We start from the raw sequence: 20,096 nt of genomic DNA on the forward strand, positions 1-20,096 counted from the left end.
GCACATGCTTATATAATTGCAAAATGTGCTGCGAAGGGCTCCTGTAATCAGACTTGGAGCGGTGGGTTGAATAATCAGCTTCTGATTAAGGTATCCAAACAACAGTTGTACAGGGCCTGCATTGAGCAGGGGGTTGGACTAGATGATCTCTGAGGCATCGCCAACGCCATGAAGCTACGACTCTATGTAGAGCCCCACCGAAATCGGAGCCGCCAGCCTCCACTGCTTCAAGCAGTTACCTGCGATTTTTAAAAAAAGAAGTTGCTAAGACCTAAGTCCATGTGCCGTTTGTTGCTTTCTAGTTATCTGTTGTCAATGAAGTTACTGAATTTTCATTGAAAGCCCCAGCGGTTCTTGTGACAAATCTTGTGACACCTTAAAGGCTAACACATTTAGGGCGCAATCCTATGCAGGTTTAAACAGAAAAAAAAGTCCAACAACTCCCAGCATTCCCCAACCAGCATATAGGACTTTTTTCTGTCCAAACCTACATAGGATGGCGCCCTTGAGATAATAATTGAAGTTCCATGATTCACAATTACCCTGGTTATCTGCTGAATAATGCCTATGATCTGGATCCAATATGCTTAAGCTTTGGGACATAACCACCAAATGAGGTATAAATCATCTAGATCAACACCAGATTTCCAACACACTAATCTTGCTATCTCTGTGGTTCTACCTGCCTCATTTGTCTGATTGGTTAGATCACATGTTATATGAGCACTACTAACTTTGCTGAGTGAATCGTGACTGACTGGACAGTGTAAAAGCTGGAACAGAACAGAACAGCCTGGAACGTCCCCTTTATTTTTAAAAAAGGGCCAAACACTATGGCATGTGTTAGAGACACCTGAGATCAATTTTTTTTAGGACAGAAACCCTTGGGGTGGAAAATTATATTAACCCCCCCCCCACACACACACACACACACACACAGAGTCAATCAGAATTCTGAGCCCACTAAAATGCCATGGTGAGAGAGCGGCTGGCGGGGTTCTCCAGAGCAGCTGCTGAAGGTGGTGTGCCCTCCTGGCTGCGGCAATAGCAGTAGCACAATTCATTGCTCTTTGCACTGCGCCACCTGAGGCAGGGGTTTACCCCACCGCATGGGAGGGCTGGCCCTGTAAGGATATCAGAATCCTTTATTTCAATTACAGATATCCACTAGATGTCAGTAATGATTACCTTATTGCAGCTTCCTTTTATTTCTCTAAAGTATTTTAATGAAAACTTTACCACACATTATCTATTAAGACATACTGAAAGAAGTGCTATGAAAAAACAAATTACACTTCTGTTACTGACTTCAAGAGCAATTGTTGAAATACGACCAACTTAAATAGCATGATATTTTATTTTTTACAAAATAGTTTATGAGGTTTGCCATTTAAATAGATCATGTAAGCAGCAGATATTTCTACCAGTGATTTATGTCAAACTGCAAATAACGTTGGGATATATCAGAAAATCTAGTGGTAAAACAGTACGGTTCTAAGTTTGATTTCTGCTTGATCCTCTCTATTCCTTAGCATCAGTGTGACATTCCCACCCGAGGTTTCACCTTTCCCAAGCCTCCTCCTTCTCCTCCTCTGAAAGTGAGAACCAAACCCCTCAGGAACACCTGCTTACACTTTGGGACAGCTATACCCACTGTCCCACAAGCTTTAGCCCTTTTACCCTCTCTGGGTCCCAGATAAACTCAATATGTTCAATTGGTTCTTTCAACCCACTACAGGAGAAGTAACAAGAATATAGATATAATAAAGGTAGTGTAAAATCAAACAACGTGGCAATTTGGATTTTAAAAAACAAATAAAGATTTATTTAAAACATGAAAAATTGTAAGTAATTATTAATCAATGCTTGTTCCTAATTTCTCTACCCTCCCCAAAACCCACACACAAACCCCACTACCTTGAAGTTGCTTCATCAATCCCTAAACCTATCTAACTGTCACCTCATCCTTTATATAACCTTAGAATCCTCACAGACACTCAGGCACTGCCAACCATTCACTCACTCTCTGGCATACTATTAACTCTATCTTACCTAGGTTCAATTTAAACAATATAAAAACATATATAGCAAAACAGGCAGATGTTACAGTCGGTCTTAGAAAAACAAGCTAAAATGTAAATATTGAATTTCTCAGACTATGTAAACATTACAATAATTTTGTGCACGGATTATTTTTCATACAAGAAGATTGTATTTTATGAAGCAAACAAATGGAGCAAAAAATACTTTTAGACTTGCAATTGCCTTTCATCTTGTCGGTACCTCTTGTTCCATGAATAAGCAATACAATTAAACTTTTTGAGGACTGCATGGAATGGAAGACAAAAAAAAAAGGATCATTATAGAAACAGCAACATTCAAGCCACATAAAAAATAAAAGTAAATTCTTTAATATATTAACAACGTTAATCTCAAAATAAATCCAGAAGAGAATAAGATATTTTTCCTTCCTTTGCGGAACGTATTTTAAAAGCATACAGCACAGAAGTCATCATTTTAATTTTGCTTAATGCCCAGGTGAAAGTCAGTTCTCTGCTTTTGGTGGAGGGGAATTTTCTTCTTCTTCTTTTTGACACTGGGATCCTAAAGGTGATTCTCTTCAGCAGTTTTTGCTCTACAACAGAGTAGCAAGCAAAATGTGGTTTTCAAAAATAACTGGATGGTTTTCTTCGTGATTCACCTTCTTGCGACCCAAGTCGTCTGCACAAACTGAGGGTTCATAGTGATCTCCTGATTCATGGCTTTCAGTCTCTCATCAAACTCTATACCAGCCTTCCCCATCCAATTGCTCTCAGGGTATTGTGGACTACAATTCCCAGCATTCCTGACTATTGGTCATGGTAGCTGGGGCTGATGGGAGATGAAGTCCAAAACATCTGGAGGGCACCGGGTTAGGGAAGGCTGCTGTCTACATTTCAGCATCTCCTGATGATGTTGTGAAGCATAGCTGGATTGCTGTATTTCTCAGGATTATCATGGAAACAGGCCATACCATCGTTCTGGTTAGTAATGTCCTTTGAATGCAACATTATACTATCCTTTTGTTCCAATACACAGTGATACAAATTAGATTTGGCATTTAAACTTTTCCGAAACCTTTAAATGATCTTTGGATAGAAGATACTGGCATGGGGCGGATCTGTGCCCCTAACTAGTTATGCCTACTGTGTGCATTTCAAAACTGAAATAAAGAAAATCTGTATAATACTTCAACAATCATTTTCCATTTACGGATTTACAAAAATATCCATCTCCTTCACATCATATTACCCGAGCAGTAATTATAATTAGTAGACAATGATTTTGGTTATTTGTTTAAAGGGGATGTGACACTGTAAAGACACAAACCCCTTTTGGCTCACCACAATGTAAATATTCTTCCATCAGTTCTTTGATGAAACAGTAGGAAATAGTCCCACTACATACGCTACATACTGCCAAACCTGCCTTGAGGAGTGCTAGCAATGTGTCAGCTTTATAGTTTAATGAACGATGTGTGCTACATAAGGGTGCTACCCTTATGATCCTGAAATGTTGTTAGATTAGGTATAAACATATATTGCTGCATTTTATCCAATGTAACTTAGGCTGCAATCCTATACAAACCTGCTTGGGAGTAAGCCCATTTAACACAGTGGGACTTACTTCTTGGTAAACATATATAGGATTGCCCAGGCAGAGTGAGAGAAATACAGTTACTGATTCAGATGAATGCCCTCACAAATGCTTTCCTGATTCTAAAGGTATTACATTAACAGCAGTCAAGCTATACAGTCTTTCACTTGAAAAATAAAGACACTATGGGAGGGGCACGTAGAGGTACAATTTTGGGCCAAACTACACAATACCTTAACTCAATAGCATGTAACTGCCCCTCTACTTTTAACTCACTGACATGTAAGCATGTGGTGCCCTGATCCAAATCAGGCCCACCATGCGAAGGGAGGTTTAAAGCTGTCCTCAAGTTGCTTCCTCCTGATATTTGCCCTCCTGCCACATACAGTTTTTTTAAAAGTCTCCAAACCCAGGTTAAAACTTCCATTGGCCCTTTAAAAATTCTTGGGCGGGAAGAGGCTGAGTGGGGAAGTTTATTCCTTCCCTCCCCATATTCAGTGGTCTTGATCTGGATTGGAGCCCTGCATGCTTACTTGTGAGTATGTAAAAGCAGAGGCAGCAGCTATATACTACAGATTTAATATAACGTATAGTTTGGCCCTTTGTCTGCCTCATCTTAGTACAATATTGCCACTAAGATCTAAACTACTATATATTTAAAATAATTAATGGGAATGCATAAGTTTTCACAGGTTTAAAATATAGGAATGGAAGACACCAGGTCATCCATCTATAAGTGCTTTGCCCATTTCAGTGTAAATAAGGCATCAAAAATATTATCTGTTTGTCTTAGAACTTGAAAGAAGTTCTAGAAATATGCTACCGACAGAGATACAAAAACACTTGCAAATTAATCACTCAAAAGTACAGGTGGCCCCAGTCCTCAAATCCTTCCATGGAGTGGGTGGGCTGTGCACCTGCTGATCTGCACTAGCATACAGATGGCTGACACACCTGTGAACTTGGGCATTGCTAATCAGCTACTGAGAAAGAAGGGGGTCGGAACTGGCTCCCTTCCACAACCACACTGGCAACATTAAAGCTGACATTGCCAACCATGTAATGAATGATACATGCAGGGTGTGTGAAAATATTCCCACCAACCCCATGCAGTTCCTTTTTCTTTGCATGCTTCAGATACAGAAGAGCAATCTATCTATGGGTACCTTTTTCAATCCATTGACCACCCCTTGTTGAAATTCCATTGGAAAACTGCTAATACATCCATTGCCTCCTGATTTATTTTTATAAAGCCTTTGCCCTCCCCACCACCTTCACATTTTTTGTATATATTTAGAGCAGCTGAATTCAAAAGAACAATTATTTATTTAAAAAAACAGAGTGACTGTGGGCCACACTAGACATAATGCTAAGCAAGTCAATAGAAACCATGTTAGATTTTAACAGCAGGTGTGCACCCCTCCCCCACCATTTTCATGGAGCTCACAGTGTGTGTGTGTGTGGGGGGGGGGCAGGTTTAACCCTTCCTTCCTCAACCATGATTCTAACAAACATCACCCCCACCGGTGGTTATTAGCCTTGGTGGGGGAATTCCCATTAGCATAAATGGAAGCTTTTTTCCAAGGCTAGTATTTATTTTATTGATTTGATTTATACCCCACCTTTCCACCAAGGAAATGGTGCTCAAAGCAGATAATAGTTCCACATGCTGGGGTGGGGGGGGAGAGGGGCTCTTTTCCTTGGAATCATGGCTGGGGAGAAAAGGGTCAAACCTCTCCTCACGTGCTGCATTCCCAATGAAAATCTCTCTCTCTCTCTCTCTCTCTCTCTCTCTCTCTCTCTCTCTCTTTCTCTCTCTCTCACTCACACACACACACACACACATACCATGCCTGCTATGAATTTTTTAAAACCTGACAGGGTTTCCTAATGGCATGTTTAGTGTCACACCTAGTTTAACCCTGTGTTGTGGGCGGAAGGCCTTATCCATTGTTCTTATCCATAGACAATACGGCTAACACAAGCAGTATTCTTTCGTCGAATAATTAAGGCAGTCTTAACTTACCAATCTACTGAGATTTTGAAACAAAATTCAAGTTATCCTTTAGTTAAAATTTTAGCAGTCTATTAGAAATTAAAATGAGGTATTTACTTGTAGAGTGATAAAAATAATACTTTAAAAACATTTCACTGATTTAGCATAGTAATATTTTTTCTTAGTACACTCAAGGCGTCAGTCTAAATCTTTGATAATTCATTTGAGAACACAGGTCTGCTTGGAATTGGTGGCCGTAAAGGAGGTCTTCGTGCAGGTGGTCCAAGCTGACTTTGTGCAGGTGGCCTAAGGGAGATAAAAATTATATTAGTGCCTTGCAATAGTCCCTCTAGAAATATGCTTACTATTTACTTTAACCCAAGCCCCACAACTTGATTTCAAATAGTATATACTTCTGAGAAATACATTCTTCACTTAAATTTAAAATAATTTCTAAATAGCCTTAAAACATAGAATAGCGAATTAGTTATGAAGCACTACAAAGGCTCTGGGGTATCCTTATTTGTACTTCTCAACAGTCACAGCCCATAAGCAAACTGATATAAAGTTTTACTCTGCAGAGCTTTGGAAAGATACATCATTAGCACAGCCACTGCTTGCACTGCTAGACAAGTAGAGTAGTGCCTCTGTCCATATCTGCTTTGGCTGTACTTCAGGTAATTTTAAAACACTGCCAATTCTCACAATATCAGGGCCATGCTAAATAATTTTGTTTTCTTATTCAGAATGCTGGTTGAAACCATCTAAACCAGGGAGGAGTAGGCAACACAATGCCTAGACGTATGTGCCCTAGGGTGCCCTAGCCCTCCCACTTCTTCTTGAATTAACACATTTTCTTAGTGGCAGCTGGGATTGCTTCAAGGCAAAGTGCTGCCTCTAGCTGTTGCCATCTCATTTCCCCTGAATGCCTTTGGGCCACACCACACATGGGCTCAAAGACATTCTTAGGACATGTAAAACTGAAAAGACTGAAAAGTGCAAACCTTGGAGCAGGAAAGTGAGATATCGTAAACATTCCAGAATTTAACGTTGCAGGCTGAGGAGGGGGAAAAAAATACACAAGAAGGAATCATGTTCACTATGCAGTGAAGCCTCTCCATTTTTACATTCTAGCAAAATACCATGCATTGTTCATTGCGACTGATCTAGAGTTCTTCCAGACTTTTATTGCCTTTTACTGACTCAAACACTGGATTTTATAGGGGGTCCAGGCATTGTCACTTTCCATTGGTAACCCTCCCATGTTTTCTCACTGCTTTTTCCATCTCTTTTCTTACCACAAAAACATCTATTAGGGTTCAATCCTATGGGAATAGTTGGCAGCCTCTGAAATTGGAGGCTGCCAAGTATCCAATGCAGGACATCTGGAGCATGGAGGCAAGCCTCGCCTCTGTGCGCTAGCCACCCTGTATTCTTTTGCCCATCTAGCCAAGGAGGCTGGGCTGAGCATAGGAAGCTGTGTAATGCAGCTTCCCCAGTCCCTCCCTGGTCCCTTCCCTCCCTGGTCCCTTTTCTCCCTGCCCCTGGGACCACCCCCATTCCCCCATCTCCATGCTCAGGCTTCTGAGTGCAGAGAGGTGGCCAGTGTGGCTACGAGGGGGAGGAAACACAGTTTACTGGCCCTGACTCTGGAGCCAGTAAACCAAACAATCCTATGGCCCCTCATACACTGTCTAGGTGACACAGGATTGCTCTCTTAAGGAGGGAAGATGGAATCATTGCACCATGCCTTTTGACTGATAGTGCTAGAAGCTGGCCATCTGGAAGCACTCTTAATGTTCTACAAAACTATATTTCTGAATGGAAGATAAATGACTAAAAGAAAAAATGCACAGGGATCTAGAACTCCTTCTTTAGTGGCAGTTTCTCAAAGGGAGATATTGTGATCATCAAACAAAGAAACACTCTTACCCGCCTATTATTTACTTCATTAGGCTGATTTGGTCTGTTTGCAGCATTATTCTGTCTTGCTAGCTGTGCCTCTCTGGCCCTTTGAATATAATTCAAACAAGGAGATAAAGATAATAACATCAACACTGACTTTCTGCATTAGATTCATTGGATTTATGCATTATGATCTTGATCATTACTTCCTTTCTTAGTATCTTACTACTGACCAGCTTTCACTTTTGTCTTACACTTGGGTGCATTTTTTTTTAAGACAAGTGTTTCCCATGTGGTGATGGACATGGGCCATCTTGCTGACCCACCCACCAACTCTCATTCACAGAGACCTGGGCTCCTCTAAGAGACCCCACCCATGTACTACCTAAAGGGATGTACACATCTCTATAGAAAGGTATCAGGAGAGGCGAAACAATGAGCAACTCAAATAGCTACACCATATGATACCCATTTACTACCCCAAAACCCCACACACCAATGCATCAACAAACATGGGAATGGCCATATGTTAGACAAGAAATTACACATGGAGAGGGAACGTTGGTTTGTATCTGAGAGAAAATGTAGTCCAGGTGGGCAAAATCAAGATCTGAGAGAGGCTGGGCACTCTCAGGGGCTGCATAGCCCCCGGCAGATTCCAATTGCTCCAGAGCATGGTGAGTACAACCCTTAGGACAGTTCTAGGGGATGACCGACAGTGCTAGGGAGATTAGGGTGCCCTGTCTTCCTCAGTGTTTCCAAGAGTGGTTTGCACTTCTCTTAAACCACTATAAAGCCAAAGCACCACTCTGCAAGCCGCTTGGTTTTCTCCCAGCCCAGTGCTTATGGGGCCACTCTGCTGTGGTGGGGGCAGCCAGTTGCTTGGAACACAGTGAGTTTCAAGTTTAGGAAAATAGCCTGTTATGTCCTCCAGCTCTCCCCTGTATGGGCACATAGAAACACAGAAGAGTAGGATTGGAAGGGGCCTATAAGACCATCGAGTCCAACCCCCTGCTCAATGCAGGAATCCAAGTCAGAGCATCCCTGACAGATGGCTGTCCAGCCTCGTCTTGAATGCCTCCAGTGTGGGAGAGCCCACTACCTCCCTGGACAATTGGTTCCATTGTCATATTATTCTAACAGTCAGGAAGATTCTCCTGATGTTCAGCTGGAATATGGCTTCCTGTAACTTGAGCCCATTATTCTGTGTCCTTCACTCTGGGATGATCGAGAAGAGATCCTGGCCTTCCTCTCTGTGACAACCTTTCAAGACCTTGAAGAGCACTATCATATCTCCCTTCAGTCTTCTCTTCTCAAGGCTAAACCTGCCCAGTTCTTTCAGTCTCTCCTCATAGGGCTTTGTTTCCAATCCCCTGATCATCTTTGTTGCCCTCCTGTGAACCCTCTCTAGCTTGTCTGCATCCTTCTTAAAGTGTGGTGCCCAGAACTGGACACAGTACTCCAGATGAGGCCTAACCAGTGCTAAGAAGAGGGGAACTAGTACTTCCCGGGATTTGGAAGCTATGCTTCTATGAATGCAGCCCAAAAGAGCATTTCCCTTTTTTGCAGCCACATCACATTGTTGGCTCATATTCAGTTTGTGATCGACAACAATTCCAAGATCCTTCTCGCTTGTAGTGTTGTTGAGCCAAGTATCCCCCATCTTGTAACTGTTCATTTGGTTTCTTTTTCCTAGGTGCAGAACTTGGCATTTATCCCTCTTAAATATCATTCTGTTGTTTTCTGCCCAGCACTCCAGTCTATCAAGATCACTTTGAATTTTGTTTCTGTCTTCAGTGTGTCATCTGCAAATCTGATCAGCATTCCCTGCACCTCCTCCTCCAAGTCATTAATAAAAATGTTGAAGAGCACTGGGCCCAGGACTGAGCCCTGCGGTACCCCACTCGTTACCTCTCCCCAGTTTGAGAAGATCCCATTGATAAGCACTCTTTGAGTCTGATTCTGTAGCCAACTGTGGATCCTTCAGATCGTTGTTTCATCTAGCCCACTTTGAGCTAGTTTGCTCATCAGGATATCATGGGGCACTTCGTTGAAAGCTTTGCTGAAGTTGAAGTATATTATGTCCACAGCATTCCCACAGTCCACAAGGGAGGTGACCTCATCCAAAAATGAGATCTGATTCGTCTGCTAGGATTTGTTCTTGACAAATCCATGTTGGCCTCGAGTAATCACTGCATTGTTTTCAAGGTGCTTCCAGATGGATTGCTTTATGATCTGCTCCAGAATTTTCCCCGGGATTGATGTCAGACTGACTGGTCTGTAGTTCCCAGGTTCCTCCTTTTTACCCTTTTTGAAGATAGGGACAACATTAGCCCTCCTCCAGTCATCTGGCACTTCCCCCGTCCTCCATGATTTCTCAAAGAGAATAGACAGCGGTTCTGAGAGTTCTTCTGCCAGCTCCTTTATTACTCTAGGATGCAGTTCATCTGGCCCTGGAGATTTGAACTCATTCAAAGTAATTAGGTGCTTATTTAGGTGTGCCAATAAAACCAGTATAAACATCACCACAAGGATTCCCTTTCCCCCCAAAGCTGAGGGAGATAGACCCAGATCTCCATCTGCTTCTCAATGATCCAGTCCAAATCCAGCCCTTAATGTTCTTACCAATTTTACTCCTATTGTCATCCATGGCTGATCATGTAAGGGTATCAACTGGAGGGGCTTAGGTTTGGATTCAGCTTGTTAATACTTTCAAATGCTGTAAATCTAGACCACATTAGACATCTGAATTTTAACTAGTTAGTTTAAAAGTAATCTATGCAGCTTTTCATAAGAAATTCCGAAGCTGTGTACAAAGATAAAACATTTTAACATGTAAGAACAATTAAAAAATATATCATCTGTACAGAAAACAATTCAAAGGCTCTTTGGAAGAGAAAGGTTTGACGGGATGGAGAGGGCATTCCAAAGCACTGGAGCTGCAACTGATATTTCCATTTTAGAGACAAATCTTAGCAGCTGTCAATTGTTTTAACACTGCCCATCTTCACCTTGTCATAGATGGGGCCCATTCTGTTAATCATTAATTCTATTTATTTCATACCTGCGGCGTCTTCTCCTTTCTCTGCAGAGACGCCACATAATTGCATCCCTTTTGACAACTGCAACCACAACTAGAATTAGCACAGGCAATACAAGCAGAAAAAACACAAGCAGCCCATCTCGAAGCGATGTATCTAAGGGAGGGGAGAAATCAAAATTACTTATTTTGCTTTTAATTGAGGATTAGGATTGTGGATCTGGAAGAGGGATTAACCCCCACCATTTCCCCAATCCATTTCCTCCACCCCATTTTGTCTGTTAAGTTTATACAAATTAACACACATGTGCATTTTCCTCATCCCTGGGCTAATTCTCCACCCCATTCCCTGCAACTGCTTTAAAAAAAAAAAAAGATGAGAAATTAATTTCTTTCTTAAAAAAAATTAAGATGGATTCCTTGTTGGAGTAAAAGTAGCAGAAATGATGTGCATTGTTTCCAGCATGCAACCTGATCCTATACATGGTTACGCAGAACTATTCATGAGATTACGTCTTATTTTTTTCAGTGGGATTTACTTCTAAGAAGGTGTAAATAGGGACGTAACCATGAAGCCTGATCCTATGCATGTTCACTTAGAAGTAAGAATATAACATAAGGAGAGCCATGCTAGATCAGACCAAGGGTCCATCTAGTTCAGCATTCTATTCACACAGTGGCCAAACAGCTGCCCACGGAAAACCCACAAGGAGGACATGAGTGTAACAGCACCTTCCCACCCATGTTCCCCAGCAACTGGTGTACATCGGCTCACTGCCTCTGGTACTGGAGTAGCATATAGACATCAGGACTAGTAGCTGTTGATAGCCTTCTCCTCCAGTAATTTGTCCAATCCCCTTTTAAAGCCATCACTACATCTTGTGGAAGTGAATTCCATAGTTGAACTATGCACTGTGTGAAGAAATACTTCTTTTTATCTGCCCTGAATCTGCCACCAATCAGCTTCATGGAATGACCCCAGGTTTTAGTATTATGAGAGGGAGAAAAATGTCTCCCTGTCCACTTTCTCCATACCATGCATAATTTTGTACACTTCTATTGCTAAGTAAGTCTAACAGCTAAATGGAGCTTACTCCCAGAAACGTTAACATAGGATTGCAGCCTCAGTCAAACAAAATAAAATACCCAGATTCTGTAATATCTATACTTAAAATAAAACTTAAACCATTTAAGTTTTTCTTATTAGTAATAGATGATAGAGACATGAATTGACTGGATATGACACATAGGGTTGGAAGGGGCCTACAAGACCATCGAGTCTGTAGTAATCAAGAGGAATAATAATTACATAGAAGCCATAGCATGGCCTCTTATGCATTGTCAAAAGGAAGAAATGCATAATCAAAAAAAGAGGACGCTGATTTGTATACAGTGTGCTTATGTTAATTTATAGGTATAGATGCAAACTTGGAAATAATTACTATATTTGAAATGGAAATACGATACATCTCACCATAGTGGGAAAGACTCTGACCAGGTGACTTATGTGCCTGCTTAGTTTGCTATCTAGGTGCTAACTGTTGATGGACAACTTCAAAGCTCCTGGTCAACCTTCTTATGGTTCTTTATCTTTAAACTGGGCATAGACCGGACAACCCTTCAAATAGAGGAATATCCTCTGTAAAGCAGGACACATGGCCATCCAAAGAAGGTGTTAAATAAACTACATTTTCCAGAAATAAATGACTTATTGCATCTGGTAGAATGAAACAAAGATGTATGATTCTTACCTATATGAGTTGGGCCACTGTCTATGCTGCCACCATAACCAGATTTGTCACAAAAAGGAGGTGCCCATCCGGGATCACAATGGCAATTGCCATTGTTGTTACATACCTACCCCCCAAAAAGGGAACAAAGGGAAGGAAGATGGAATTAGAACTTTTGAAGGGGTTATAGAAGCTGGGGGGGGGGGATTAGACCTCTCTTTTCCCATTTTTTCTCAAATTGGCATGCTCCAACTTCATTGAAATATTTTTGTCTTTGAGAGAAAAGACAATATATTTATTTATTATTATATTTATATCCCACCTTTTTCCTCTGCAAGGAATCCAAGGCAACATACATAATCCTCCTCCTCTCCATTTTATCCTCACAACAACAACCCTGTGAGGTGGGTCGGGCTGAGAGTCTGTGACTGGCCCAGAGTCACCCAGCAAGCTTCAATGGCCAAATGGGGACTAGAACCCAGATCTCCCAAGTCCCAGTCCAACACTCTAGCCACTCCACCACACTGGCTCTCTGTTTGACAGTTTAATCTCAAGAGAGATTGTGTAGAAGGAGTACTAATCAAAATGTAGGCGACAATCTGATGAAAATGGATTCATCTCAGAATGAACCGTACAGAGACCACTGTATAAATATTTCAGATGAAGTTTGTCCTTGGCTGTGGTATAATGGACAAACTCCAACATAAGTCCTTCTCAGAGTAGTCCCATTAGGCATGACTAACTTAAATCCCATTCATGTCGCTGGGTCTATTCTAAGTTGGGCTTATGTTGTATTTTATCCACAATCCCCAAAATTGGGATGTATAAATATTACAGAGAACTAGCAGAATACTGCTGGTACCTCACTCCATCTAGGTTAATAAAAGATAAAGATAAACAAGTTGGAACATAATTAATCTTGGAGATGCAATCATTAGGGAGCAGACATAATTTAGAACTAAAAATTTGTAATGTTGGGCATCAATTTTACTTTTAACCTTTGTACAAAATTTATTTTATTGAAATACAGATGAAAACGTATGTGTTTCATGGCTTAAAATGCTATGAGAGAAGGATTATACTAATCTATACGGAGAAAAGGTTTATACTCAGGTATCAACAGGACTGGATACTGGACCAAGAAGGTTTTCTATCATACATTGCCTCACTGGACTCCATACTTCACAAATTGTTTTGTAGTTAAGAGCTCTTTGGGGCATCAATTTTACAATGAGAAATGAAAGGCCATCATGTGCCAGCACAACCACTGTGTGTTTTGTTTGAATGGTTACACCAGCTATTAGAGGGATGAAATCTTGAAATGATTATCCATCTCCTGACGCAGCCAGAATGGCTTTAGGTAAGGCATGGAGAAAATGAGTACCACCAGTAGACTGGCTTTATAAAGTTAGAGCACTATCTCAATGGTTAAATTAATTAGTGACATACAGTCACTAGAAGGAAGGTCAATAAATGAGTAAAGCCTGCTCGGTTGGCTTGTGATATTCTTGTCACCCAGAGTTCCATACCAATAGTGCATTCGTGAAGAAGCAGGAACAGACTTGAGATTCCGACTACTTGGAAAATAAGTAGGTGATGTATTTCTCCATGGCCTGAGGAACAGGCACTTCTCTTTCTCCAACCACCACAGGCTTGCTCTGTCCTGGAATCTTTCCACCCCTTTTTTGGTACCTTCTATTCTGTTATGAGAGCCTGTTGTGAAGTGGACTTCACAAAAAGCATGGAAGTGTGCAGGAAGTAGCTGTTCATACCACATATTACCTACTCCTTCCTAGCAATTGGTTCTTGTGGCCATAGAGATTACATGAAAATCCTCTCAGGAGCTGAATTGCCATAGGGTATTTGGATAGTATATAATCTCTTTCTGCTCTACCACTGGAATTACTATTCACCACAATCATCTTCTTACTTACTGCACGGTCATTACATTTTCCTTTTACATCACAGCTGTAGCCAAGCAGGGTTGCATTCACACACTTGGAATTGACACAGGCCTGATAAAACATGAAACAAGTTTTAAAATAAAATTTGAAAGTATAAAACATCTTTAAACATACAAAAGTGCAATACAGAGGCAGTGAGCAGGTTCAGATTTAACACTAAACATAGTTTAGCATTATATTCTTGATCCCCAGCAAGCCTTGGGCTCATGCATTCCTCCCTACCCTCCTTTTGCACTGGAGAATAGGAGATCAAAAGTATCCCCTTTCCATTTTAAACTAACCAGAGTTCCCTGTTTTATCCAAACTCATGGAATTCTGGTTAGCATAAACTCTAGGTAGTTGAAATAGACCACAATCAAACCATTGTTTATGATTCTGATTTGTTCACTAACTAGTTTAAAAAGGTTTCCCCAACCAGTCGTCTCCGACTCGAGGGTGTGGTGCTCATCTCCATTTCTAAGCCGACGACCCAGTGCTGTCCGAAGACGCTTCCGTGGTCATGTGGCCGGCATGACTGAACACCCAGGTGCACGGAACGCTGTTACCTTCCCCGCCGAAGCGGTACCTATTTATCTACTTGCAATTTCTTGCTTTCAAACTGCTAGGTTGGCAGGAGCTGGGACTGAAGACGGGAGCTCACTCCGTCACGCAGCACTCGGGTCTCGAACTGCTGTCCTGCCTGTCAGGGTGGACACTGAGCCCATAGAATCCCAGAGTAGTTCTGATTCGGAGGAAGAGCAGTCTCTCCTGGGAGAGGAGCACGCCCCTTTTTCCCAGGGCCCGCAGCTGACAGAGATTCCTTCCACCCACATTCCTAGATTAGAAAGCAGTCCAGGGAGTGACCCAGCACCGATAGCAGACTGGTTGGATGCGCAGCGCAGACGCAGAGAGCGGCGCCAAATGGAGAGTGCAGAAAGGAGGCGTAGCACCCGGTTGGTGCTCAAAGAATGGTTGCGCCCAGAGGATCCAAGGGAAAAGGGGAGGGATTCTCCCTAGTCCTTATATTCAGGGGTCTGCCAGTAATTGCTTTTCAAACGGGGACCAACTGTTCTAACTTAGGGCATAGGGATGCTGCTGCTCAGATCTAGTTGCTACCTGTAGAGCTGTTAAGTTGTAAAAGAAGAATAAAGCTTTGAAAAGAATCCCTTTGTCTGTGTCTGGACTTGGCTACTGGATTAGACTGAGAGCCCTCCAAGGAGCCCTTGACACTGCCGACCTTCCAGTCTGCAGTTCAGCGTCTTAACCACTAAGCCACCGCGGCCCTAACTAGTTTAAACTAAGTAGAATTTTGACATAACAGAGAACACTGGTTAGTTTAAAACTGCAAGTGGATTCTTCTGATCTTATCCTCTGGTGTGTGCCAAAGGGTGGAGGGAAGCATGTTAGAACATAAGAAGAGCCATGCAGGATCAGACCAAGAGTCCATCTAGTCCAGCATACTGTTCATACAGTGGCCGACCAGCTTCCCACAGGAAACCCACCAGCAGGACATGAGTGTAACAGCACCCTCTCACCCATGTTCCCCAGCAACTGGTGTACATAGGCTCACTGCCTCTGGTACTGGAGGTAGCACATAGCCATCAGGACTAGTAGCCATTGATCACCTTTTTCCTCCAGAAATTTGTCTAACCTCCCTTTCAAAGCCATCCAAATTGTTGGCCATCACTACATCCTTTCATAGCAAATTCCATAGTTTAACTCTGTGCTGTGTGAAGAAGAACTTTTCCTGAATCTCCCACCAATCAGCTTCATGGGATGACCCCGGGTTCTAGTATTTTGAGAGAGGGAGAAAAATGTCTCTCTATCCATATTCTACACACCATGATAATTTTGTACACCTCTAGCATATCTCCCATTACCCTCCTTTTTTCCAAGCTAAACAATCCCAGCTGTTGTAACCTTCCCTCATAGGGGAGTTGCTCCAGCCCCTTGATCATTTTAGTTGCCCTTTTCTGCACTTTTTCCAGTTCTACAATATCTTTTTTTCGGTACAGTGACCGGAACCATACACAGTATTCTACATGTGGTCTCACCATAGACTTGTATAAAGGCGGTATGCTATTGGTAGTTTTATTCTCAAATCCTTTTCTAATTATGCCTAACACGGAGTTTGCCTTTTTACAGCAGCTGTGTACTGGGTTGACATTTCCATCGAGCTGTCTACCACAACCCCAAGATCTCTTTCTTGGTTGGTCACCGCTAGCTCAGATCTCATCGGGTTATACTCAAAGTTGGGATTTTTTGCTCCAAAGTGCATCACTTACATTTGCTTTACATTGAACCACATTTGCCATTTAGATGCTCTTTCTCCCAGTTTGGAGAGATCCTTTTAGAGCTCCTCACAATCCGTTTTTGTTTTAACCACCCAAAATAATTTGGTGTCATCAGCAAACTTGGCCACTTCACTGCTCACTCCTAATTCCAGATCAAGTTGAAAAGCATTGGTTCCAACCCAATACAGATCCCTGTGGGACCCCACTATTTACTTCCCTCCATTGGGAGAATTTACCATTTATTCCTACTCTCTGCTTTCTGTTCTTTCACCAGTTACTGATCCATAAGAGAACCTGTCCTCTTATTCCATGACTGCTAAGTTTGCTCCGGAGTCTTTGGTGAGGGACTTCATCCAAAGCCTTTTGGAAGTCCAAGTAAACAATGTCTACCGGATCACCCCTGTCTACATGTTTATTGACACTCAAAAAGAACTCTAAAAAGTGAGTGAGGCAGGACTTACCTTTGCAGGATCCACGCTGAGTCTTTTTCAGCAGGGCTTGTCTTTCTATATGCTTACTAATTTTATCTTTCATAATGCCTTCAACCAATTTACATGGAACGGACGTTAAGCTAACCAGCCTGTAATTTCCTGGATCCCCCTGGATCCCTTTTAAAAAATTGGTGTTACATTGGCCATCTTCCAGTCATCTGGTACAGAGGCTGATCTTAGGGACCTGTTACATATTTTGGTCAGAAGATCAGCAATTTCATATTTGAGTTCTTTGAGAACTCTAGGATAGATACGATCTGGGCCCAGTGATTTATTTGCTTTCAATTTATCAGTACATTGAAATTTATCAATTTATCTATGTGAACCTGAAGCACGTAACAGCTCATGCACATAACACTAAACCATGGTTTAGCCTTACATCTGAACTAGCCCAGTGTGTTTCCATCCCATTGAACCAAATGAAACTGAAGGACACAGTTAATAGGCATGGGGTTCTTCTAGACGAGGCTTTTATTGTGAAACTGCCCTGTCTCATGCATGGAATTTTACAGGGGGTCCCGATGATGACATCTTCAATTTATGACTCTCCTGTGTTTTCCCACTGCTTCTTCCATCCTTTTTCTTACCAGACAAAAAATCTGCTAAGAAGATTTAAGGAGGAAAAGACGGAATAGCTGCCCAGTGCCTTTCGATTGGTAGCACTAGGAACTGTCCATCTGGAAGCACCCAGAGTTTCTATGTATTACATTAAAGATCAGCAGTGTAAATCATAGTGCAGGATGTGGTTTCATTAACATGGGGTTATTGAAAGGCCTGAATAAGATTTTTTTTTTTTTCTGGCAGGGCTTCTGTGCCTTTAAAAGTAAGACAGGTAGAAACTGAACCCCCAAACTGTTGCCTGTTAAGAAAAGTAGTCAGAAAGAAATGCTGGCAACCCTAAATACAAAATGGCAGTGCTGGAAACAAAGGCATACAGAGGCTGCATGGAAGAAATCTGAATCCTGTCTACAGCTCTGACACTGAGATTAGCAAAGTGCAGGAGACTCTCTTACCTTCCCTTCTTCACAAGCTGTGCCTCTGTTAACCAGAGCTGGATCAGGAAAATCCGATCCTTGGTTAAATTCAGCAGTCACACATCTAATACCATCGTGAGTCTGGATGTAAAACTGGGAAGGAAGGTTCTCTTGACTGACAGATGTACAGTGAATTGTGCCACACAGACTGTTGCTGTAAAAAATGAGTCAAGTACAAAAGAAACAATGTGGAAAGCACTAGGGTAAATATCAAGATTCTTCCCATGTTCTAATATTTATACAAACATACATGCTTTGGTCTGCACCAGTGTTGAATATACTGCCAGCCACATGTTTGTACAAACTGGTTGGCACATTAGCAATGAGCGATGTTCCTCTTGGTTAAAATTACAGTTTTCTAGAACAACTTTCTCGTCAGTTAGAAGCTGTTTCTTTAAATCACCAATAAACTTAATGAAATCAATCTAGTTCCCCAAGCAAAGAAGCTTTTTGTAGTGCAGGCTTGCACTACAATATTGTGGTCAAATCCTATGCAGGTTTAATCAGAAGTATTGGCTGCATTTGGATGATCATCAGTGGCTTCATAAACCACAGTTTATGAAGCTGTGGACATGTGCCATGGACACATGTTTCTCCTCCTCTCCTCCTCACGTGCCAGCTTCAATGCCAACATCCTAGCTTACATTAAGCCAGAATTCTCCATTATTTTTATTTATTTACTTATTTATTTATTTATTATTAAATTTATTAATCGCCCATCTGGCTGGTCACCCAGCCACTCTGGGCGATGTACAACATACAATAAAAACAGTTTAAAACAATAAAATTCTACAATCTGGTAAACAAACCAGGATGATATATTAGCTTATTATCCTGGGTTGCTAGCCAACATATTAAGTCAAGGTTCCATAAAGGGGAACTCTGGCTTAATGCCAACCAGGATCTCAGTGTCAAAATCAGCATGCAGCAGGAGGGGAGGGAGGGAGGGGAGAACACATGGCCAGAGTGCTCAGCTACCGCTTCATAAACTATGGTTTATGAAGATGGTGACTACTGTCTAAATGCAGAGCAATAGGAGGTAAACCCTAAATACATATGCATAGATTGCAACCTTAATATGACTACAGAGTACAAATATAGCTTCCTGATTACTTACGCTTGGGTACATTTAACAAAACCTCCTCCTGACATTCCACAATTGCCCAAACGGTCTCCTTTACTATTGGCTTTTTCGAAACAAATGTTTGGTCCTTTTTTTGCTCCTATAAAAACCAAAACAAATAAATGGAAAAAAAATAATCTTTTTGCTCAATATGTAAGCATTTTCTACAAGGCCATTGTTGCCAACAGAATGGGCCGGTTGGCATGACACAACAGCGCATCATGGGTTATTTAACCCCACAGCTGCCATTTTGAATATGCAATCCCCAATTGGGGATTTGTTGTGTCATCTGAACCTGGTCATTGGGGGTTAAGTGAGGGTTATAAACCCTCACCTAAGCCTATCTTTGTTGTAGAGTTGCACAAGGGTTGTTTAACCCTCACATAACCCCCAATGGCTGGTTTTGCATGACATGGCAACCTCCAATCTTGGGCTGCATATTCAAATTCACAGCTCACCATGGCTTAAATAACCCACAGTGAGCCCCAGCGCGTTATGTGAAGCAGGTCAATATTTTGTTACATGGGCCATAAATTGTTTAAAAATACCTTTTCCAAAGAGGGATTCACACTGAGAATCATAATTCTGACAAACTCCATTATAGCAATACTCTGCCATATTGTTACATGGGTAGCCATCCATGATATACACATCTTCTGGGCAGTCAGGATATTTCCCATTGCAATATTCAGGGAGATCACAGACATTCCTTTTTGGCCTGCACTCCATTCCTGCTACTTTGAACTAGAAAACAGAATTGTATTTGGTTTATAGCCAACAAAAATGTTATGGCATTAATACATGAAGTGACATGGCAGAAAGAGGAGAAAAATATCCCTGGAACGACAGCTTGTGAAAAGGTACAATTGCTGGTGCCCAGTTTCAACAAAGGGCTCAACTGCTA

The 20,096-nt window shown here is 41.6% G+C and overlaps 1 protein-coding gene across 3 annotated transcripts in view; it reads right to left on the minus strand.

Annotated features, from left to right (window-relative positions):
• Positions 1 to 5,724: 5,724 nt before the first annotated feature.
• LOC146350935 (disintegrin and metalloproteinase domain-containing protein 9-like) overlaps positions 5,725 to 20,096 on the minus strand; it is a 61,807-nt gene continuing 47,435 nt past the window's right edge. For all 3 annotated transcript variants that reach the window (XM_084845983.1, XM_084845984.1, XM_084845985.1), the window contains 9 exons: positions 19,741 to 19,936; positions 19,187 to 19,292; positions 18,049 to 18,223; positions 14,242 to 14,322; positions 12,329 to 12,434; positions 10,602 to 10,734; positions 7,565 to 7,643; positions 6,637 to 6,689; positions 5,725 to 5,938 (listed from right to left, as the gene is read on the minus strand). In XM_084845983.1, coding sequence (XP_084702109.1) covers positions 5,836 to 5,938; positions 6,637 to 6,689; positions 7,565 to 7,643; positions 10,602 to 10,734; positions 12,329 to 12,434; positions 14,242 to 14,322; positions 18,049 to 18,223; positions 19,187 to 19,292; positions 19,741 to 19,936 — 1,032 coding nt within the window. In that variant the 3' untranslated portion in view covers positions 5,725 to 5,835. The remainder of the gene's footprint in view (positions 5,939 to 6,636; positions 6,690 to 7,564; positions 7,644 to 10,601; positions 10,735 to 12,328; positions 12,435 to 14,241; positions 14,323 to 18,048; positions 18,224 to 19,186; positions 19,293 to 19,740; positions 19,937 to 20,096) is intronic.

This window comes from Heloderma suspectum, chromosome 3 (genome assembly GCF_057233095.1).
Source record: "Heloderma suspectum isolate Gila_16-S chromosome 3, 16-S_ref, whole genome shotgun sequence".
Lineage (NCBI taxonomy): Eukaryota > Metazoa > Chordata > Lepidosauria > Squamata > Helodermatidae > Heloderma > Heloderma suspectum.